Consider the following 24,293-nt stretch of genomic DNA (forward strand, 5'->3'; position numbering starts at 1 on the left):
ATTTTGCACTAGAAGTGTTTGATGTTTAACTTGCTGTTAAAACACAGCAGTTTTCCTTTGGAACTCAATAGTAAATCTCACCAAGGATGGTTTAGATTCGACACAAGACAACGTCAAAGATACTTAAAAATAGGTTTATTACATAAAAATGTCCAAATACAGACAAAATTAAGACTTGTATAAAACATGACTGAATCTGAACCAGTCAGTCCAGGATAACTAATTTTCTACACGTAGTTTCCACCATGTGCATTAGATCTGGGAGCCGTGTATTTGGCAGAATAACCGCGGGACTCGTTTTTTGGGCACTGGCAGCAGAGGAGGGCACCTCCGAGCATCAGCAGAGCAGCAGCACCCCACCCGATAAACAGCGACGCACCCAGTTCACGCTTCTGCGCCTCCGCCACCACCGGGTTATAGAAGTCCAGAATAACGGTATGAGCGGACCAGGAGACCGGGATCAGACACAGAACTCCGCCGATCAGGAACAGAATCCCTGCCACCACACACACCCGCGCTTTCGCAGCTCCATCCTCAATACAGTTGGTGCACTTTCCTCCCGCGACTCCCAGCAGCAGCCCGAACAGAGACACCAAGATGGAGATGATGACCATGGCGCGGGCAGCCTGCAGATCCCGAGGAAGCGCCAGCATGGAGTCGTAGACTTTACACTGCATCTGTCCGGTACTCTGCATCACACAGTTCATCCACAAACCCTCCCAGAAGGTCTGCGCGGTCACGATGTTCTGCCCGATAAACGCAGTGACCTTCCACATGGGCAGAGCGCAGATGACGATGACACCGATCCAGCCGATCAGAGCCAGTGCCAAACCCAGAGCCTGCAGACCAGACGCAGCCATCGTATTCCAGTGTTAGCGGTTATTTAGTGAAAATGCCGAAATCACAAACTCTTAAAAGTCTGCTCGTTCTTGCCCCTTTTATACCCCTCAACTCTAATTAACCACAGGTGCTGCTCATTAAGGCTGATTGCACCACGTGACTGCGTTCGGGTTAAACCAATTAGACCTGCTCAGCTCTGTAACACACTAGCCTGTTTAGTCACTAAACACAAATGAAATATGGGAACAGTGTATGCCTAAAACTCAACTTTCAAATACATTGTGAAGCACCATTAAAAAGATGTTGTCACATGTAGCTGTAATGCAACTGCACCATAATCAGTAGACACAAATTGGATATAAGATCCTTTTTTTTGTAGTTTATTAGTAATACAGCAAGACATAAAATACAGTAAAATAGGGTTCGTATATGTATGCAGGCAAACAGGTTAGTACTTTAGAATTAACAGTTAGTCTTTAACAAACAAGACAAAAGTCACGTGATTGACCCCATTGTCTCGATCTGCTACCCAACAGTAAAACTACACCATGTGAAACCATAACACAATAATGCCACCAGAAAGAACTGGGACTGTTCAGCGGTGAGGGCTAGGGCGAAACGTTTGAAGATTAGAACCTCCCAGTTTACAATAAAGAGGATAAAATTTAGGTCATCAAGGTTTAGGTATTAAGGTAGTTTCACTGGGCGAAAGACAGAAAACACACCATAAAGGTCACCAGTCCATCACAGGGCACACACACATAGGGCAATTTAACATCTATTATAATAATAGTAATACTAATAACAATAATTCTAATAAAAAAAAATAATAATAATGTGTCCTGTCTGAGTATATTACTGCATTGTGTTCAAAAAGCTTTTGCTCAGGTGTCCAAAGACTTTATGTTTACGATATAAAGTATTTGAGCTAGATAGACAATAAATAAAAATTAATAAAAGTAATAATATCAACCAATAATCACCAGTTTATTAATTCATTCATTGAATCATTTGTGCTCAGAAATAACTTCATCCTGAACAGGGTCACAAAAACACAGGACACAAATCAGAAAAGCCATGCCTCTGGGTGGTGGGAGTACACCGGATTATGACTTTTATAATAATAATAAGAAGAAGAAGAAGAATAGGAATAGGAAGAACGTAAAAAGAAAAAACAACAGTAACATTTATGATATTTAAGCACAGCATATTTAATTACAGAACCATTACAGAATTTGAGTTTTATGGGCTTTCGATCTCAAAATGGTTTAATTCTTAAATGCGTTTCTTATTATTCTACATATCAAATCATTATCAAAATCTCTAATCACAAAATAAAAATACATGTGACATTAATAAAATACTCATGACAGCTGAAATAGTAAAGTCTGCTTCAGTTCAGGATTCAGTACCTACTTCAGTTCTCAATATACTCAAACATAATTCATTCCTGCAGATGTTGATCTTGCAGAGGCGAATTTGGCTGCTATGTATGGCCTATTGTCCTTGGGTGGGCAATTCCAGCAAAGCAGACCTCCGCCCAACAGCAGGAGCGCCGCAGAACCCCAGCCGATATAGAGCGAGGCTCCCAGCTCCCGACGCTGTGCTTCGGACAACAGGGGGTTGTAGAAGTCCCGGATAACAGTCTGGGCGGACCAGCTCACAGGTATTAGTATAAGGAAGCCGGCGATGATGAAGATCACCCCTGAGACGATGCAAGCCTTGGCTTTTGACGACTCATCCTCCATGCAGTTTGTACACTTTCCTCCAATTACAGCCATCAGCACACCAAAGACGCCCACTAAGACAGAGATAATGACCATAGCTCGGGCTGCCTGAAGATCCTGCGGCAGTGCCAACAAGGAGTCGTAGACCTTACATTGCATCTGTCCGGTGCTCTGTACTACACAGTTCATCCACAAACCCTCCCATATGACCTGTGCTGTAACAATATTAGCTCCGATGAAAGCTGTGACCCTCCACATGGGCAGAGCACAGGTGATAATGGTGCCCAGCCAACCTAACAAAGCCAACATCACGCCTAGTATCTGGATGCTTTGGGATGCCATTGTTACCAAGTTTCTTAACAAGTCATAAAACAGGTCAGTGCTTCATTTGATGGTTCAAGAAATGTGCCTGGAAGCTACTAACAGAAAGTTTTTATGTCCCAGACTCAATGGGAGGGGTTCTTGTTAACATATTAAAAAAAAAAATAGTCATTTGATACGAGCTCTTTTCCATCTATTGTTCTGAAGGTCCTATTCAGTTCTCAGAAGCTGAGCAACCATGGAATCTGAATAACATCACGAACTTTGTCATGATGATTTGGTTTAGAATCTTGTTTAAAATCCACACATTTAATCAAAGTTGTGTTTTATGACATGGAATTCCGCATCATTTCCACAACTTTTCTTCTGTGACTGAATGTTATGAACACATTGACTACAGCTAGTGACTTATTAATCATATACAAAGAACTAGTTTGACCGCAACAGTTACTAGGTACATAGAACTGTGGTTTCTTGCCAAGGTTGAGCAGAAAATCCAAACATTATTTCCAGATAATGAGAAAACAAAAACAGAACTGCCATGAATTAAAATCTGCTGGAACATATGTGTTAAATTGGCATTGGCTTAATGCCAATTGGCAATGTTAAATTGTGTGTTAAATTGGCATTGGCTTAATGTGCTAAAAAGTAAGTGTTTCATCGGGGTTGAAATCTGATTACTGCAAAAGGCCAAAGCAAAATATTTATATATTTTAAATTAAAAATGAAACAATTCACTGAACCTTTAGGGTGGAACGGTGGCTAAGTGTGTAGCACTGTCGCCTCACAGCAAGAAGGTCCTGGGTTCGATCCTCAGGTGGAGCGGTCCGGGTCCTTTCTGTGTGGAGTTTGCATGTTCTCCCCGTGTCTGCGTGGGTTTTTTCCGGGTGCTCCGGTTTCCTTCTACAGTCCAAAAACATGCAAGTGAGGTAAATTGGAGACACTAAATTGTCCATGACTGTGTTCGATATGACACTTGTGTAATGAGTAACTACCGTTCCTGTCATGAATGTAACCAAAGTGTAAAACATGACGTTACAATCCTAATAAACAAACAACTGAACCTTTATGCTTGTTAATAGAGTTGTTATTCTGAAAGAGACCACGCCTACCAGGTCTGTACTGTTTTCTTGGTGTACCTACCACATATAAAATATTAAAGTAGCACTCATCTGGTCATATCACTTTTTCCCTACATCTCTGTGGACCAGTACCACAGAGCACTGTAGGTCATTAACTGCCTTTATGTCATTAACACGCCTTTTTGGAAGCATCTGTATTTATTATGCCTAATGCACTCATTTAATTGGGTATTTCCTTTAAATTGTTACCAGTCTTTAAGTGATATTATTATATAGCAAAAAGTAAGTGGACACCTGGCCATGAGCATGCTAAGGGGGGCAGTGGTAGCCTAGTGGGTAGAGCTCAAATCCCAGGTCTGTCATGAAGTCACTGTTGGGCCCTTGACCAAGGCCCTTAACCCTCTTGTCTCCAGGGGTGCTGTACAATGGCTGACCCTGCGCTCAGACCCCAGCTTCCAAATAAGCAAAGAATGTCGTTGTACTGTACAGCTGTATATATGACAAATCAAGGCAGACTTTTTTTCTTATTCTTCTAAATATCTCATTATAAAACAATTGGCATTAATATAGAGTTCCCCCTAATTGCAGTGATAACAGCCCCCATTTGTTGGCAAGACTTTTTTTTGGTGTGTCTGTTAGAAGTTGTGTCTGTTCAGTATTAAAAGGATTTGTGAGATCAAACACCAATATTAAATAAGAAGGTCTGACTCACACCTGATGTTCCAGTTAATCTCTCAAGCTTTTAGTATGGTTGAGTCAGGGCTTTGTGCAGACCATCTTTTTCATACCAAACTCTTTAAACTATGTCTATGTGGACTTTGCACAGGGTACAGTCATGCTGAAACAGGAAAGGGCCTTCCTCATACTGTTGCCAATTACATCATTACATTTATACACCTGTTAGCAATGGGTGTGGCTGAGACTAATAATAATAAGCTGTGTCGTCGTACTCTGGACCGTACAAAACATTAGGTGTTTTTTTTCCATTATTTTTTCTAGACCACTTTTCGGAAACACCAGACAGTCGACATTTATGCTCTGTTTCAGTATCCAGCTGTTTGAGAAGTGTTTGGGGGCAAAAGAGTGTCGAACTATATCAGCTGAGGTCCACAAACACACATAGATTTGTTTTCTTTATTTTTTTTACCATCAGATAAATGTAACTAAAAAAAACTGTAAAAACTATTTACTAGCATAGTGCATGTTAAAATCAACAGTTTCAGTTTTCTGTTTTTATCTATTATCATTTTCTTTTTCTAGTTTTAAAAAATAACACTTTAATGTAAAAAATTGGATCTGTATCATACAGTGAGAGCAACACCAAGAATTAATGTTTGTTTATTAGGATTTTAATGTCATGTTTTAGACTTTTGGTTACGTTCATGACAGGAACAGTAGTTACTCATTACACAAGATTCATCAGTTTACACACGGTTATATCGAACACAGTCCTGGACAATTTAGTATCTCCAATTTACTTCGCTTGCATGTCTTTGGACTGTGGGAGGAAACCGGAGCTCCTGGAGTAAACCCATGCAGGACATGCAAACTCCACACAGAACAGACCCGGACCCGGACCGCCCCACCTGGGGATCGAACCTAGGACCTCTTTCTGTGAGGCAACAGTGCTACCCACTTAGCCACCATGCCACCCCCAAGAATCAATAAAGCACCATAAACTAGAAGATGCATTGTTTATTAGTAAATAGGTCGGGGAAATAAAGTTTTCCCTTAAAGTGTTCCCTCCCTGATTTCATTGGTCCTGTTTTCTTGATATTTCTATAATTTTTAAACTAGGTAATATGTATTTAAATCTTTTATAGTACACAGCCGTTTCTACTATTGAAATATTCAAATGTGGTTGTTTTGAAACGAAAGGCCTTGAAACAAAATCCAGTTCAATGGAACCACACCCATTTTGCTTGCAGCTCCCAACACACCTAAACTAGTTTTTTTAGGCACACTGGGTGTACACGATCTATATCAAATCAATACCACACTTAGTTATTCAAACTTTATTTTTTCTTTTCATTTATGAGAAAGCACTATATAAACGTTTATGAATGTATGAATGTATGAAAATATAAATAAATACTACCTTTGCTTTAATAAGAGTGTCTTGTCTGTGCCATATAATGATACTAGTTAAAAGTGTTTAAAAAACTTTATTTTTATTTAACTCCACACATGATGTTGACATTTTGTATTTGAAATTTTATAGTAATATGATACATGTTCAAAATCACATTGTGTTCAAAATATAGCAAATGAAAAAAAATGTTTTAACATGATCTTTTGAAACTACATATTTGTAATATAAATAAACTTTTTTGCAAGTAGAGATTTTAACTTTAAAATGGTATCATTTTTCCTGATATGCTGATATATACAAATGGTTATTAATTTCAGACCTGCTGGTAGTTAAAGATGATGAAAGATGAACATTTCTCTTTTTTTTGTTTCTAAAGTGTTAAGAAGTGCCACCCAGATTAGTCAAAAAAGCTTATTTTCTGTGTGCTGTACAAATGTTGGTATCAGTTTACCTGTACCTGTAATCTTTCAAACTGAGCCCCACCTGAACTGGATTTTCAAGGTGAGCCAACGTCTTTTGTTCTGCTCGTAGCGGTTGACACAAATTCCTGTTTAAAAATTTCAACTTCAGTTTCAGGTAGTCAGTGAAAACAAAAAGCTTGTCAGGAAAAACATGGTTTTATTTTTTTCCTGTTTTAACACCTGAGCAGATAAAGAAAAGTGAGGTAAACTGTACAAAAACATTTATTTACAAAAAACATGGATTCCATAATAAAGTATGACAAATGAAAAATTATACTGTTTTAAACATGGCACAACAATGGATATATGACATTACAAAAAAAAAAAAAAAAAAGAAAATCACACTTTTAGACCACAAACATTCAGTAAGCGCAGAGCTTAGTGGAACACGAGCAGATTTTTCTTTGTGCGTCCTTGATCTCCTTTGCACAATGCATAATCATAAACCAGCAACATGAAGTCCATCGAGTCCTCATGATTACGATCTTAGCCAAACAGTACTAATGCAATTTTCAAACCTGGAGAACTTTTTAGACATAGTCCTTGGTGGACGGTGCAGAGGCTTGAGAGCGAGGAGTGGCCTTGTACTTGGCTGTGTAGCCTGTGTCTTCATCGCGAGGGCAGCTGGAACAAAGCAGGGCTCCCCCGATGATCAGCAGAGCAGCAGCTCCCCATCCGATAAACAGCGCTGCACCAAGCTCCCTCTTTTGTGCCTGGTTGACCAGCGGGTTGTAGAAATCCTGGATGACGGTCTGAGCAGTCCAGCTCACAGGAACCAGACAGAGAACACCAGAGATGATGAAGACCACGCCCGCAGCCACTGCCACCTTTGCCTTGGCTGACTCTTCCTCCACGCAGTTGGTGCACTTTCCTCCAGCCATGGCCAGCATGATACCCAGTATGCCTATCACGATGGAGATCACGGTGAGGGCACGTGCAGCCTGGAGGTCCGAACTGAGCGCCAGCATGGAGTCGTACACCTTGCACTGCATCTGGCCCGTGCTTTGGACCACACAGTTCATCCATATGCCATCCCACGCAACCTGCGAGGTGACAATGTTGCTGCCGATGAAAGCCGTGACCCTCCACATGGGGAGAGCACAGACCACTATCACACCGATCCAGCCGATCACTCCTAGGGCTGCGCCCAGCATTTGTATGCCAGCAGATACCATTGTGCTTCACTGATTGTCTCTCCTGTTTGCTGTTAGAATGGAACCTGTGGACTCCTTTCTTGCATCTGAAACTTGGTGTGAAAGCCGATACTATAAAAGATCTGAGGGGGGTGGGGTCTGTGACCTCACAACTCGCTTGGCTGGTTTGGCTGTTTCGACTTCATAGGATGTCCCTGTAAATTACTGACTCACCCGCCGATACCTGACCAACTTTAAAAGAAAACAATTTGCCTTACATAGGCATACATCAAAAATGTCCAAAAGCTTAATCTGAGTCATAGTGTGAAGCACCGTAATGTCCCTAATGAAAACAATACTCTGTTTATCTAAGTATGTTGTGATTATGCTATCAGATTTTCATATATTCATACAAATATTATTTTTTATAAATATTTAAATCCTTTATCCATAAATGAATCCATATTCTCTTTATATTCCTATACTTTACAAATTATAAAATACAGTACACACTGATTAGCCATAACATTTAAACCACCTCCTTGTTTCTACACTCACTGTCCATTTTATCAGCTCCACTTACCATATAGAAGCACTTTGTAGTTCTACAATTACAGACTGTAGTCTATCTGTTTCTCTACATACTTTTTTTTAGCCTTTTTCACCCTGTTCTTCAATGGTCAGAACCCCCACAGGACCACCACAGAGCAGGTATTATTTAGGTGGTGGATCATTCTCAGCACTACAGTGACAAAGACATGGTGGTGGTGTGTTAGTGTGTGTTGTGCTGGTATGAGTGGATCAGACACAGCAGCGCTGCTGGAGTTTTTAAATACCGTGTCCACTCACTGTCCACTCTATTAGACACTCCTACCTAGTTGGTCCACCTTGTAGATGTAAAGTCAGAGACGATCACTCATCTATTGTTGCCGTTTGAGTTGGTCATCTTCTACACCTTCATCAGTGGTTACAGGACGCTGCCCATGGGGTGCTGTTGGCTGGATATATTTTTGGTTGGTGGACGATTCTCAGTCCAGCAGTGACAGTGAGGTGTTTAAAAACTCCATCAGCATTGCTATGTCTTATTCATTCATACCAGCACAACACACACTAACACACCACCACAATGTCAGTGTCACTGCAGTGCTGAGAATGATCCACCACCCAAATAATACCTGCTCTGTAGTGGTCCTGGGAGAGTCCTGACCATTGAAGAACAGCATGAAAGGGGGCTAACAAAGCATGCAGAGAAACAGATGGACTACAGTCAGTAATTGTAGAGCTACAAAGTGCTTCTATATGGTAAGTGGAGCTGATAAAATGGACAGTGAGTGTAGAAACAAGGGGGTGGTTTTAATGTTATGGCTGATCAGTGTATAAAATACTAAGTGCAGATTTTTCACCTCACAGATTTCTAACAGGTGTATAAAATGATTAAAATAAAATAACTTAAGTACTTTCAATAAAAAAATCTTTATTTTTCAGCTTGATTTTCACCTTGTGTTTAAAGTGAGGTCCAAAAATACATGTTTTGATGTTTTTGGTGTGAAGGGACTGCCGTTTATGTCAGGCCTTTTTGTACAACATTAGCACCTAACCTCACAAACACTCTTTTGTCTGAATAGACACAATCCAAAGTCTCATGGAAAGTTTTCCCAAAGGACAGATGCTGTAATAGTTGCAAAGGTGTTGGGGGAACCATGTTAATGCATAAGTTCATGGGTGTTCACATACTTCTGGTCATAAAGCGCTGTGTCTTATTTAGATATTAAACTTTTAGGTATAATTTTGTGTATTCTTTTAAAGTACATGTCGTATCAGTCACTGAAAAAAGCATCCACATAACTTCAGCCTGTTCCTTAAAATAAAATAAAAACAAAAACGTTGAATCTAACTGCTTATATTTCACAGATAAACAGTGTTAGGGCGACACTGGAAGCAGGTACGACTGACTGTTTAATCAAGTGCATGAACAAAGCTGCATGGTAAATTTGTGAGTAAACAAAGTCTACAAAACATGGAAACTAAGAAGTGAAAGTATAAGGAGTGTTTTACAGGGTACATGCAGTAATTTAGTTATAAATATTTGTTTATAATAATTAAAACTGGATGGCAGTGGAAGCTATTTGTAGTTCTACAATTACTGACTGTAGTCCATCTGTTTCTCTGCATGCTTTGTTAGCCCCCTTTGCCATGCTGTTCTTCAAGTTTTTAAACACCTCAGTGTCACTGCTGGACTGAGAATCGTCCACCAACCAAAAATATATCCAGCCAACAGCGTGCCATGGGCAGCGTCCTGTGACCTCTCATGAAGGTCTAGAAGATGACCAACTCAATTCTTGCATCAAATGAGAATGATTTTTCTTGTTTTTTTCTGTCTAATAGTCCTGGTATTTTTTTAATCCTGTGTATGTTTATACCCATTGGAGAACATCATGGACTGAAAAAACAGTGTGTCCTTATACATCATTCAAGTTAACACAGGTGCAAAGTACCAGTAAATGACTCATGATCACCAGTCAATCACAGCTATAACGTCACATGAACAAAACTTTAATGAGTAATTCAAGGGGCAATTTCACATGCTTACCAGCTAAAACCCAATTAAAAAATCACCTACATTCCCTGAAACTTCCTCTGTGTTAGTACAAACATGACTGCAGGACTCTGTGGGGGGTTGGGACAGGTGGACCAAACCGGTATTCACCTGATCTGGTTGAACCAGTTTCTGACTGTGTGACTGTTGACTCACGCTGTGCCTCGGCATGACAAAACGCAGCGTTTTAATCTTTAATTAAACAGGCTTCAGCATTCTGGATTCCAGCATTTAGTTTTTAATCAAGTTATAAATCACACTGGATTCTCTCTGGTTCTTCTGTAAATGTCGTGAAAAAAACAAGTAAAGACAGAAATTACTAATTTAACAATTCAACACTCACATTTCTACTGCAGTATAATGCTGCTGTTAGCAGGTGGAAACTGTAAAGCCCAAACGACACCCACTCATACACAAAGTAATTTATTTAAGATGAAATAAAAATTGAGTAATTTGGACACAATGAGCAAAAGTATGGTCTGTACACTTTACATACTGTCAGGCATGATGATGATAATGTTATGCTGCCATTGGAACTAGTGCAAAGTCAAAACAAAGAACCAAAACACAGAAAAAAATGGTTTTGAAATCAGGCTAAGATGAAACCTAGATGGAATACCTTTCCAAATTCCTCACCTTAATTGCATCAAGAACATGTAAAATGCAAAAGTAACACGTTAGACTGAACTCAATTCAGCTAAGTAGAGTTGTCTAAGATTTATCAGGAATTGTGCCTAAAGATGGTTGATGGCAATTTAAAGCAGCTGATCCAGTTAAACTGAGCTTAGTGAAACAAAACCAAATATTAGGGGTACTGTACACTATGAGTATTTCTGACCGTTCAGATTTAGTTTTCATTTTGAAAACTTTAGGGTAATTTGTCTTTTAATTTCAATTATTTAATCACAAGATGGGAACAGTTACAGAAATGTTGCATTTTTTAAAATTAATATACAAATGTGCATAAACCTTATTTTTGACTCAGCCATGGGAAATCATACTGCAGCAGGTGCAGACCTGTCAACCAAACCCAATGACACAGCTACAGGTGTGTGTGTGTGTGTGTGTGTGTGTGTGTGTGTGTGTGTACATAACCATGTGAAGGTTTTGTAAAACTGTGGCAGTTTATTGTGAACATGCCTGAACTGGTAGTTTCAAAATAACATTATTTTAGGTAACACCCATTTTACTTTGCAGTTTAATTGCAGGTGTGGTGTTAGATAACGTTCCACTATCTAAATCTGTGACTGTTTCTTCCAAAGCTTTGTTATTGTCAGCTGTAATTAAAATTGTGTATTTGTGTTGCGATTGTCATCATTCTTCCCGTTATTGTTGTTTCTTCCCATTTTTTGAACTGGTTACACCACCTTTACCTTTACTCTATATGGCCTGCTAATGCTTTAGGTGTATCAGTTATGGGAAACACATTATATGCTTCCAAATGAGTGGAAACAGTTTAGAGGAACAGCTTATGGACAGATGGTTTTACACTTCTTAAAAAAATTTTCATAGTATTTTCATTGCTTTATGGTAAGAAGGTCCTGGGTTCGATCCCCAGGTGGGACGGTCCGGGTCCTTTCTGTATGGAGTTTGCATGTTCTCCCCGTGTCTGTGTGGGTTTACTCCGGGAGCTCCGGTTTCCTCCCACAGTCCAAAGACGTGCAAGTGAGGTAAATCGGAGATACTAAATTGTCCATGACTGCGTTCGATATAACCTTGTGTGAGCTGATGAACCTCGTGTAATGAGTAACTACTGTTCCTGTCATGAATGTAAACAAAGTGTAAAACATGACGTTAAAATCCTAATAAAACAAACAAACAAACAAACATTGCTTTATGCAGCAAAAAAAGTATATTACTGACTTTTATCCCAAGAATATCTTGACTGGTGAGCCAAGAGTGTCATGACTGGTCACATTTCCTCTGTTTTTTTTTATTTTTATTAATTACTTTAAGAAAAAAAAAAAACATTTTAAGAGCTTTGGCATTGAACAGCATTTGTTCCCTTTAATAATGCCATATCATCTGGGTCTGATCTGATCTGATGCAGCACCCTTATGCCATCATGCAACTACCACCATGTTTTACTGTTGTCCTGGACTAAATTCAGAAGTAGTTTTTTTTGCCTAAAACAAGGAGATTTGTGGTTATTTAAAACATTCAAAATGTGTAATGTAACATTCTCTTATTTCATTATACCAGTACAAATAGCTTTGTAACCCTTTGTGGACTTAAATATTAAACAGATTGTAAAATGTTAGAAATAATTAAATGTAATGAACACAGCATGCAATAACATGCATTCAGGAGGAGGGCATTTACTTTTTTAGAGCACTGTATAACAATATACTGCAGTGATTAAGAGACTGACACAATAGACGAATGAAAGAATGACACAGCCAAATATAAATGGATGAACAAAGGATGACAATGACAAAATACAATGACTTTAGCTTTTGCTTTGTATTTAGTTAATAATAAAAGCAATGACGATTAACATTGACAAAGGATTTGAAAAAATGTGTGGCAGGAAAGAAAGCTCATGTAGTTTTATTAAAAGTGACCGAATATCACAACTTACTTTATTTTATTTTTTAAAAACTTTTAAAAATTAGTTTATGAGATACCATTAAGCAGGTTGCAGACCAGTAAGAATTACTTTAAATTGTCCTTACATGTGAGTAAATGAGTAAATATGTGTGTTGTTCTTAATAGAATAATGCTTAATTCAGTGTGCACCGTGTTACCAGCTGTTGCCAGATACACTAAAATCCTCACCACAATAATATGATTAGCAAAAATGCATGAATAAATAAAACTCTTTTTTGTTGAGAAAATATATTCTTATATGCATTTCTTGAAGTCCAAAAATTAATAAAAATACTATCAAATCATTCTTAGAACCCCTTAATAGAAATTTCTGAATTTGAAAATATTCATAAACATGGCATTTAAAACAGCCTATTTTCTATCATCCCAAAACAACAGGCCAGTTAGGTAACTGCCAGTTTTGCAACATCACATCTGGTACTTTCTAACTCACCCCCTCTTTATTTACTCTTCATCAACCAAAATATTTCAAACTAATCATTCAAAATAGGCTTAACATTGGATTACATTCTCTCAGAAGTGTTTTAATACAGTGCCCTGTGGGTGGCAGCACAGTGCTAAGCTCCAATACAAGTCCTAGTGTTCATAGTTTGTACAACAGTGTGCAACTATACTATGGGAAGTGCACTAACTAAACATAAAATATGATGCACTAGGGTGCATTTTGAAACACAGTCAGTTTTAGTTTATGGTACATGCGGTATGTCATGTAGATGCCGTCAACTATGACAGTATCACAGTGCTGTAGAGTTAGTTGCTAAAATGTTGTAACACCAAAATATTTGTATGGTTCTGTTGTAGTATTATTGTTGTATAATCTTACTTATATCTTACTGTGTCTAATTTATAAATTAATTCTAAATGTTAATAGAATTTGTATGTATGTATAGAAAAATATATAGCTAGCAATTAGCTACCCAGCCTATTGGGATAGCAGGAAGACAGTTTTAAATAGTATTTTTAAATAGTATATTTAAGAAGTTAAGGTGTTCTTTTTAAATGTTTAAAATGATGTTTAGGTGTAGTTTTGTGTAAGCACATCAATATCAAACTTTGTTTCTAAATGAGAGCCATTATAAGATAACAGATTCCTTGCTGGAGGTTTAAACTTTGTACCACAGTGCTGTCTTTGGCGGTTTTGCTGTACACAAACACGCCCTGACTATTATGTTTGGGTTTGTATTTTGCCTTCCCCCAGTTCTCTGTAAAAGTCTGTTTGAACTACAGCCTATTTACATGCTAAATGCAGACTACGCCTGATCTGCTGAGTATCGAATGAGTGCGCATGTGTCCAGGTGACATAGGGAAACAATCTGAGCAAACAGAAACTCGTCGCGCAGCTTCATTACCCTGCCACACGGAACAGAAACTGCACAAAGGGACTTTAATCATGGACAGGAAATTGATAAGCTTGTGATCTGATGTCACTCACAATTACACCATGTATAGTTACTGTCTGTCTGGTACACACAACAAAAGATTTTTACGAGCTTAACCAATTTATAAATAAAAGTCCATACATATAAAATTTAATTTCATTAATTTTACATATTATTTTTGTGGGATCAGCCTTATGTACGGTGGCCGAGAAGTGCAAAACAAATTTACATTTCAGAAAACAAAATTAAAAATAAACAAAAACAAATTTACAATGAAAGCAAAACAAATTTGCAAGTGCTTGGGTACCCAGTGTTTGTAAATTTGTTTTGGCATATGTAAAAGTGTTTCAGCACTTGTAAATTTGTTTTCGGCATATGTAATTTTGTTTTCTGAAATGTAAATTTGTTTTTGTTTTTTTGTAATTTTGTTTTCTGAAATGTAAATTTGTTTTGCACTTCTCGGCCACCGTACTTATGCCATCATACCAATTCCATGTTAGAATTTTGCTACTTTTTCTCTTTATCTATTCATTTCCATTTCCCTACTGCACTTCCCCTGCGAGCTGTACCACCCCCACAGCAACCGAGGTGAATTCTCACAGAGAGCTATGTCACATTACAAAGGTTAGGGAGGACCTTATTAAGCCCTTTGTGAATTCTCTACCACTCATGCTGGTGATTTAACCAGACAGCAGATGTCACGTTTTTGCAGCAACAGCAAGGAGGAACCCCATCTGACCTCCCCTTCCTCAAAAATGCCCAAATGTGCTTTTAAAGCACCCCATTAGGCTGATAGCACAGCTTAAATTTGAACTCGAGATCTAGAGCTCTATGTAGTACTGAGCTACACGGCTTAGAGGGTATTAGGCAGCTTTGTTACCCCAACACCCAAGATAAGGTTTACCTAAAACTAAACACCACACATGTTCAAATTATTTCTTTGAATCTAAGAAGCTGATAGCTGGAATTAAAATGAGCATTGCCCATGTAGGTGTCCATGCTAAACTAACCTCAGACCTCAGAAAGAATCAGTTTTATTAAAAAGTTGTTTTATTATCAAAATACCTGGGTCACATTAGCAACACCTGTGGTCAGTATGCTAACTAAGTAATGCATCAAAATATTTACATACACTAAGCTAATGAATGGGATAAAAAAAGGTCCACTAGTGAAACAAATGGTATTTCTGTTTTTGCTACCAATCAAACTAACACTTGCCAAGTCTCAGCTGCCTTATGGCGCCCAATGACGATACATTTGTACATCCTAACTGCCACCATGGTTAGGAAAAACATTGTTAATTGTCAATGACTAAACTGGCATAAAATAGGATAATCTTTTAATATATTTCTCTGACTTTGCATATCAGCCCAACACATCAACAATACATAATACCAACTCCTTCAACCACTATTTTGTTGGTCCTGCTTTCTGTGCCAACTTTAGGTAGCTAATCTATGTTTACACTGTCAAAATCATCAAAGTGACCAACTAATTTGATTACAATAATACAATAATATCAGACTCAATACAATAATATCACAATCAAACCCAGTTTATACTAGATGTTATCAGCTTGCGTACATGTGTAATTACTTGATAGTGGAATATATAAGCAAACATAAAAAACATGTAGAGGATATGTAACAGTCTTATTATTAATTTCTAAATAAGCCACATTGTTTGAAAAGCCTTTTATCTATGGCATATATACACAATGTGACCAGAAGTATGTAGACACCAAGCCATGAGCTTGTTAGACATCCGATTTCAAAACCATAGGCAACAACTAACAGTGTTCACTCTTCTAGCTTTCCACAAAGGTCTGTCTGTGGGGATTCAATAAAAATAGATTTTTTAGGTCAGGCAATAATGTTAGACAAGACAATCTGGCTCAGAAAAGGTCTGGCTTTTATTTTCTAGTTTCTTGGTGATTCTTGAATTACATTTGATCATTCACACAAATTGCTCTTAAGCATGACAGGACAGTTTGGGGTTTTCCACCTGACCTTGATACCAGAGACATGTGATTGATGTATTTCTATGCCAAATAAATATAGCAATGAATAATCAGTGTGATATTGTTTTATAACCCAACAGAAGGCTTTATGTACTATATAGAATACTACTTCAAAGGGTTCTTTTGTTCAAAAGTGGACACAGCAGTCATTATGTCCTATGTGCATGATATATAACCTGAGGTGGGGATTGTTCACACAATGGGAAGGAGAGTGGAGACTAATGTCCCTTAGTAATAGATGTTTTACACGGCTTCCACCACCCATGCGACAAGCTAACCATTAACATCAGGGAACAACAAGCCAAGCCTTGGCCATTTATTATACTTCAGGTAGGTTCAATAAACAGGACGTTGTTGAAACTGTACTCTGAGCGAAGAGGTCATTAAAAAGTTCTGAGTTAAAGTGGGTTACCCAATGACAAAATTGCACCTTATCACTAGATGTCACATCACAGGTAGTTCAGCCTTTCTTTTCCTAAACGTTATAAAGATAAGGGAAGGCAGTTCTGCTCAGACAAACTCATTCTGCACACTGCTTGATATAGAAGCTAAGGAAATGCTCCGAACATTTTTAACAATTGATGTGAATATTGTTGGCTGAAGGACTGATTTTCAACATTTTTAACAATTTTTGTTAAAAAGACTCAATATTTTTTTGCTGGAATTTGTTTTAAGAAACAGGAACACAAAGAAACAGGACACTATGGCTGCATTGGGTCTTGAAATTTTGGGAATAAGTCTCTCAATTCTTGGTGGGATTCTCAGCATTGTGTGCTGCGCACTTCCCATGTGGAGAGTCACTGCATTCATAGGGACCAACATCATCACGGCGCAGGTCTACTGGGAGGGCATCTGGATGAGCTGTGTGTTTCAGAGTACCGGCCAAATGCAGTGTAAAGTCTACGACTCTATTCTGGCTCTGCCTCAGGACCTGCAGGCAGCCCGGGCTCTCACAGTGGTCTCCATTATTCTGAGCTTCCTGGCTCTTCTGGTATCTGTTGTGGGCGCCAAGTGCACCAACTGCATCGAGGATGAAGGTGCCAAAGCCCGCGTAATGATCGTTTCTGGTGTGACGTTTATAACCGCTGGGATCATGCAACTCATCCCGGTGTCCTGGTCAGCTCATACTGTAATTCAGGAGTTTTACAGTCCGGTTATACCTCAAGCTCAGAAGATGGAGATAGGTGCCTCGCTGTATCTGGGCTGGGCTGCTGCGGCGATGGCGGTGGTCGGGGGATCCATTTTGTGCTGTAGTTGTCCACCAACCCAAAAGGAAATGAAGTACGTTCCGGCAGGTCGTGTGACCTATTCTGCCAACCGCTCTGTGGCTCCCAGTACTTACAGCAGGAAGGACTATGTCTGAGAACACTGAACCCGGGTTGGTTTTGACTGCCTTGCCTCAGGGGATGGAAAATACAAGCATATGAGTTCTGCCAATGTTTTACCTGAAGTTTGCTTGAGTAAACTGCAGAGACATTCCAAAGGACACTCTGAAGTGACTATTTATTATTGTTTTGGGGAAAAATGCTTAAAAATACTTGGCACCATGTGATGCCATGTGGCTCAGTATGAACCTGCGAACAGGGTAGGTCAACAGAAGAAGAATTAATATTAAATACTTATTTCTATGTTTTCATATGCTATTCTGGACTTACAAATAACCAAATGTGATATATATTTTGCTTTTTGGGTGTCATTGGGTATCAGTTTTTCCATGTCTTTATATTTCCATACTAAGGTTATGTAATAAATCATGCTGATCACATTTTAATCAGGACCTATGTTTAAAAATGAAATTAAAAAGCTAATTTATGTAATGTGCTTGTACATTAATAATAAATGCATTTTATACTTAGTCCTTTTTTTATTGAAAACCACACAATAAACTGTAGTTTTGTACCAAAATTAGAACTTTGTGCTCAGTGGTGTAGTTCAGTCTGAGGTAATGTGTATAAATGTAGAAGTTAACAGACACAAACACACCAGTAAATGAATCATACTATACTATATATTTGTGCAAATGACCTTGATCGTATCATTTTTTATGGCCTTGATTACTGCCAGGTGGAGGCATAATAGTTTCTAACAGAAGGGCCAGACTCTAATACTGGAAGGACACAGCACTACAGATGTATCAATTCTCCTCTAATAAAAACATATTTTGAGCTGTTAACCTGTTCATACATAAGCTTGTTACATAATTTGGTTTATACAACTGGGTAGTTAAAAAATAAATACATATAAGTGTACAGTAGCCCAGCTAGTAAAAGGGAGTGCCACATAGCAACACTGGTCATATACATATAGTAAGGAATATATCTCGTATAAATTTCCAGCATTTAACAGACGCTTTCATCTAAAGCGACTTACACAATGAGCTGAACACGATGAGCAATTGAGGGTTAAGGGCTTTGCTCAGGAACCCAACAGTGACAACTTGGTGGTGGTGGGGCTTGAACTGGCAACCTTCTGGTTACTAGTGCAGTACCTTAACCACTGAGCTATCACTGGTCGTATGATACTGGGTATAATCCCTGCCTCTGGTCCTTGTCTGTGTGAGGTACTCTGGTTTTTTCCTAAAACACGCAAAATGTAGAAGACTGGCTGTTCTGAATTATACCTAAATGTGAGTTTGTGTTGCCATATAATTGATCAGCCTGGTCTTGTCCAGAGTGTTTCCCTGCCTTGCACAAATTTTTTCTGGATCCACCTTGACCCTGACCAGGATACAAATTTCAGCAAATACATGAACAAAAGAATGGCTATGTACTGGTTAGTGCTTCCTCCACACTGGTTTTGGGGCTTGTTACAAGGAAATGTCTGGATCTTCCTTTTTATCTTTGGTTTAGACCAGACAGTGTTTGTTTGTTTACTAGGATTACACATTCAGTTCCATTTATGACAGGACAGGTCGTTACTGGTTACACGTGATTCATCAGTTCAAGTTCAGTGTGAAACACAGTCACAAACAATTTTGTATCATCAGTTCACTTAACTTACTTGTCTTTGAAGTGTGGGAGGAAACTGAAGCTCCTGTCCTGTTCATAACAGTGTGTTCCAAAACATTTGGCTGTTCTTACATCAGTTTTTTTATTTATGACATGAGCCAAAATATTGGAATGAAGTGCTAATTACAGTCAGTAATAATTTCAGTGTAAAACATTTATAGGCATATTGTTTTATCAAAAAATCATATTTTTTTATGTTCTACTTACGTTTCCATATATAAATATATTAATTGCTATTGTGATGCAAAGGGAAATAGAAATGACATTGAAGCAGATTAGATATCATTTACTGATTCTGTACACTTAACATTTAATATGTGCCTTAGTAAGAATGACTGACAGAAGATTTATGCACATTTAAGGGCTGGACAGTCTCTCTCAGTAGTGATTAATCTCACATCATTTCACCTCCCGCAGTAAGATGTTTTACTACAAACAGCTGTTGTGATTATAAACCTGAGTACCTCAACTGGTTTAATGGTTTTTAATGGGTTTACATGTCCTCAAAAACTTAAATAGCAAACAAGCCTGTTAGCACACAAGAAGTGTTTGTTTTATACTTTAGGCAGTTTGTCAGTCATATAACTGAAGTTAATAATAATAATAATAAAGTTAATGATAATAATAATAATAATAATAACATTTACATTTTTGGCATTTAGCAGACACTTTTATCCAAAGCAACTTACAGAACTGTGACAGTATATTGTCTAAGCAACTGATGGTTAAGGGCCTTGCTCAAGGGCCTAACGGTGGCAGTAGTGGGGCTTGAACCAGCAATCTTTGAATTACTAGTCCAGTAACTTAATAACTACGCTACAAATTAATAATAATAATAATAATAATAATAATAATAATAAAACAATGATTATTGTAAAATTAATAATAATTATTATTATTATTGTTATTATTATTATAAAATTAATAATAATAATAATTATTATTATTATAAAATTAATAATAATAATAATAAAACAATAATTATTGTAAAATTATTAATATAATAAAATAATAATTATTATAACATTAATAATAATAATAGTAATAATAATAATAATAGCTATTGATAATTATTTTTGACAATAATAATGGGTATTAAATAATACAATTGTAATTAATTTAGTGTCTCTTTTATCACCACTTTATTCTTGTCAGAGTTGTGGTGGGTCTAATTCATTTGAGTAAAGGCAGGATACATCCTGGACAGGTTGCCAGTTCATCAAAGGGCACACACACACACACACACACACACACACACACACACACACACACAAACACACTTTTTAGTAGCTACAGTTGGCCTAAACTCCATGTCTTTGACCTTGTGTGAGGAAACCAGATATGCTGAGCAGCTGAAGTCTTGTTTCTAACAATAATGGGCAAAACATTTCACTTGCAAAACTACAAGAAGTTGTATGTTCACAAATAATATAAAACTTATTATATACTTACTATACAAATACTATAAAAAGATTTAAACTGAATTAAAAGATAGTGTGGAATTTATGTTCTATTTTACTCACAATGGTTTTGACAGCACTGAAGTGTTAGAGCTTCTTATGACTCATTTAAGCAAATACATCAGCTGCTTTTATTTACTATTTCCAATGTAGATCTAATGTAGACAGATAACTCTGGGTTTATCTTTGTCCAGGGTCAACATTATTGTTTGTTTGAACTATATCCTAGTTTTAACCAGATCCTGGCTAATGTAGGCAGGTGTTTTGTATTTTGTATAGACAACCAGAAGCCTCCTGCCCTTGTGCCTCATGATGTCATGGCAGTGAGGTTTCCTCCTCCTTCCTCTGCTGCTGCTCTGGGAGTATAAAGAGAGCTGGTTGTCACCAGAGCATCACCACATCTCCAGTAGTCTAGATTGTGAAGTCGAGATTGGTTGGACTAGTTTCCAACCTGATTTGCATCGTCAGGGCCGGAACATCTACCTAAATCCGCCATGTCTATGGGAATGGAGATCGGGGGCATTGCCCTGGGTCTGCTTGGCTGGATCATCGCTATCATCACCTGTGCCCTGCCAATGTGGAGAGTTACAGCTTTTATAGGCGCTAACATTGTTACGGCACAGGTCATCTGGGAGGGCATCTGGATGTCTTGTGTGGTGCAGAGCACAGGACAGATGCAGTGTAAGGTGTATGACTCCATGCTGGCCCTTCCTCAGGACCTACAGGCAGCCCGGGCAATGACCATCATCTCCATCATCCTGGGTGTGCTTGCTTTGCTGGTCTCCATCATGGGTGCCAAGTGTACCAACTGCATCGAGGACGAGGGATCCAAGGCGAAGGTCATGATTATTTCTGGTGTTTTCTTTATCATTTCTGGTGTGCTGCAGCTTGTTCCCATTTCCTGGACCACCAGTGCCATCATCCAGGACTTTTATAACCCACTGGTGCCTACGACTCAGCGCAGGGAGATCGGAACTTCGCTGTACATTGGGTTTGCTGCTGCTGCCCTTCTCATCATCGGAGGAGCCCTGCTGTGCTGCACCTGTCCACCTAGTGAGAGGAAATACAAGCCACCAAAGGGTTACTCCGCACCGCGATCCACATATGGAAAGGACTATGTCTAAACAGTTTTCAGACATTAATGACGATTTTATGATGTACAAGAGGATAAAGATTCTTTTGAGAGACTCCAAGATGAAGGGCCATGTTATGCTGTTTATATTTGCTTTGTGCCATGTTTGCTGTGTTGTCAATTGTGAGGGTGTTTTTAGAAACAACTAGTTTAAAATAATCACTTAGAAATTACACTAAATATTTTTGTTGTTGATGAGTGATGTTTTTATATTTGTTACTTCATTTAAATTTCCATTCTATTATTTATTTACTCTGTTTACTTGAAAGATAAAAAACTAAGAATAATACAAAGATTAATACTTAAAATAACTACATTATTTCTTATTTTTATTGGCTCTCAGTCCCTGTCTCTTTTTATTTTTAAAGTTGACCTACCGTACAGGGCCTCTGTACCTATGTGTGTGGTTATTTTATTGTATTATTAAGAATTTTAAGTACTTTTATACTTGTATGTATTTTGTTTATATGTGTATATGTATTTGTATGTTTTTTTTCTTTAGGCAATGGATAAATTGCACTGTAATAAATGTTTGTAAAACATTTTGCACTGAGATGTAATGTCGAGAGCACAATGGGCGCTGCAGTTTTACATATATTTGCCTTTGTAAATTAGAACCAGGACAGAAACATGGCGCATGGATTATCACACAGATGAGACCAGAGTCCTAATTTGCTCATAAGACCTTCTGTTGAATTGCATGTTTAATGACAGTTTCCTTTTTGTTTTTCACTTATTGTGTGAAGCATCTACTTCTGATTGTTAATAAACTTGCTTGTGCTTTTTGTTACGCTTTCATGTAAATTCGAGCCATTTTCAGTTGATGTTCTGTCACTTGTCAGCTTTTAGCACAAGCATTTGAGTTAATAATAAATCAAACTGACTTTTAAAATCTCCTACAAAAACCTGAAGGGTGTGACATTCTAACTGTGAGCATTATTTACTCAGTCATTTAGAACCACAAAGGAGAAAAACTACTTATTTGGATAATGAATACAAACACAGGCCCTTAGCACACAGAGCTTCAAAATGCATGAGTGTTTACTTTAGGTGGGACAAATTACATAAAAGTCATCAGAGAATGAGAAAGAAGAAGGAGAGAGAGAGACAATGTCTCTCATATATTATGGTTATAGCAGTGGTTAATTGCTGGTTTTGTCAGCTGGATTGCAACAGCCAACAAAAGCTGGTCTTGAAGATCAATACTGTGAATAAAGTGAAAAGTGTTTTTACATTGTGTGCAAAACAAGAAGATCATAAGAAAACATAAAACACACTTTTTATTATTAATTGATTAATTTCATTTTCAGGTTTTGTCACAGATTTTTCGTGGTCAGGGTCTTGGTGTGGCCGTTTTTCATCAGGTGATATGCAGTAACACACCCCAGAGAGGACGCCAATCCATCGCTGGGCCCCAGCCAATCCACAGACAAAGCCAATTATGTCTGTATTTACACACCTGACTGGATAATAGCACAGCTGGGAATTCAAAACCTGGATCCCACTGATTGAGTCACGTGCAAAGATCAGTCATTCACATTACTGTGTAGATAACTTGGTCCACTGTGTGATGTCAAGAGTCTTTTCATCACCTGATCATTTAGGATGAAAGAAGAACATAGTTGGAGGCCTGCGTTGTTAGTGAATAAGACAGTGATTTTTTTATTTTCATACAAAGAGAAACCTAGTAAAACTGTAGCCCAAAACCTAATAGTTGTCTAAAAATGTAGGAATTTAGTACTGTTGCTGCTTTTTTTGGAATTGCCGTTCTGCAAAGATAACACCAGAAGCACAATGTACAGGGCAGTAAAATGTAAAAAGGGAAAAAATACCATTAGTCTCATTTCAAATATATTGCTGCTTCTCTTAATCATAAAAAATGACCAAGATCATCTGAATGTCTCATAATGATTTGATTCATTACTATACTATAAATACTATTCAGTTCCATCTGCCAAAACATGCTTGCAGGTAGATTTACCACTCTAAATTGCCCCGAGTTGTGAGAAGCTGAGTGAATGGTAAGAGTTGTTTAAGTGTAATGAATCAAACCCTGATTTGCTTCACGGTTCTTCCTATTTGCACAGTTATATCCTGTTTTATTTCTCACTTATTTACTAAACACTTCTAGTCACTCATTAATTCATGTTTAATAGATAATTCAGTCTTTATTGTACTGAATATACTGCATGAAAGCTTACGGGGAGGGGGGGTGTAGTCAGTGGATTTGAAGTTGCCCAGGGGGGCTGATGGAACACACCTTTCTCAGGCTGAATCACTATAGATACGATCCACTCGAGACCGACTTCTTGTTTTCCACTTTGTGAACATGCAGGAGCCAATTAAAATAAATGATTCCATACTGTTCTGTGTAGCTTCATCACCTCTATAGTTAAACCATTGATTTTATCATCAGTGTTCATGGAATAACA

General features: G+C 37.9%; 3 protein-coding genes across 3 annotated transcripts; 1 reads left to right on the top strand and 2 right to left on the bottom strand.

Annotated features, from left to right (window-relative positions):
* Positions 1-167: 167 nt before the first annotated feature.
* LOC134330087 (claudin-like protein ZF-A89) lies at positions 168-2,909 on the bottom strand. Its single transcript, XM_063011037.1, has 2 exons — positions 2,431-2,909; positions 168-867 (listed from the first exon to the last, which is right to left on the bottom strand). The coding sequence occupies exons 1-2, from the start codon at positions 2,907-2,909 to the stop codon at positions 228-230; spliced, it is 1,119 nt and encodes a 372-aa protein (XP_062867107.1). The 3' UTR covers positions 168-227.
* Positions 2,910-6,832: 3,923 nt separating this feature from the next.
* On the bottom strand, positions 6,833-7,748 carry LOC134330088 (claudin-4-like). Its single transcript, XM_063011038.1, has one exon. It carries the CDS (start codon positions 7,696-7,698, stop codon positions 7,054-7,056), a length of 645 nt encoding a protein of 214 aa, XP_062867108.1. The 5' UTR covers positions 7,699-7,748; the 3' UTR covers positions 6,833-7,053.
* Positions 7,749-16,964: 9,216 nt separating this feature from the next.
* LOC134330612 (claudin-4-like) lies at positions 16,965-22,665 on the top strand. The gene is made up of 2 exons (XM_063011812.1): positions 16,965-17,471; positions 21,242-22,665. The coding sequence occupies exons 1-2, from the start codon at positions 16,965-16,967 to the stop codon at positions 21,851-21,853; spliced, it is 1,119 nt and encodes a 372-aa protein (XP_062867882.1). The 3' UTR covers positions 21,854-22,665.
* Positions 22,666-24,293: the final 1,628 nt, after the last annotated feature.

The sequence above is a fragment of the Trichomycterus rosablanca genome, chromosome 16, assembly GCF_030014385.1.
Source record: "Trichomycterus rosablanca isolate fTriRos1 chromosome 16, fTriRos1.hap1, whole genome shotgun sequence".
NCBI classification, from domain to species: domain Eukaryota; kingdom Metazoa; phylum Chordata; class Actinopteri; order Siluriformes; family Trichomycteridae; genus Trichomycterus; species Trichomycterus rosablanca.

Bases quoted from the DNA above. Each gene is read 5' to 3' on its own strand.
- LOC134330088 (XM_063011038.1), bottom strand. From the start codon at position 7,698: ATGGTATCTGCTGGCATACAAATGCTGGGCGCAGCCCTAGGAGTGATC.
- LOC134330612 (XM_063011812.1), top strand. From the start codon at position 16,965: ATGGCTGCATTGGGTCTTGAAATTTTGGGAATAAGTCTCTCAATTCTT. The intron at 17,472-21,241 runs GCTGCGGCGATG...ATGGGAATGGAG, and splicing joins CGCTGTATCTGGGCTGGGCT to ATCGGGGGCATTGCCCTGGG.
- LOC134330087 (XM_063011037.1), bottom strand. From the start codon at position 2,909: ATGGCATCCCAAAGCATCCAGATACTAGGCGTGATGTTGGCTTTGTTA. The intron at 868-2,430 runs GGGAGCCTCGCT...CCGCTAACACTG, and splicing joins GAAGCACAGCGTCGGGAGCT to GAATACGATGGCTGCGTCTG.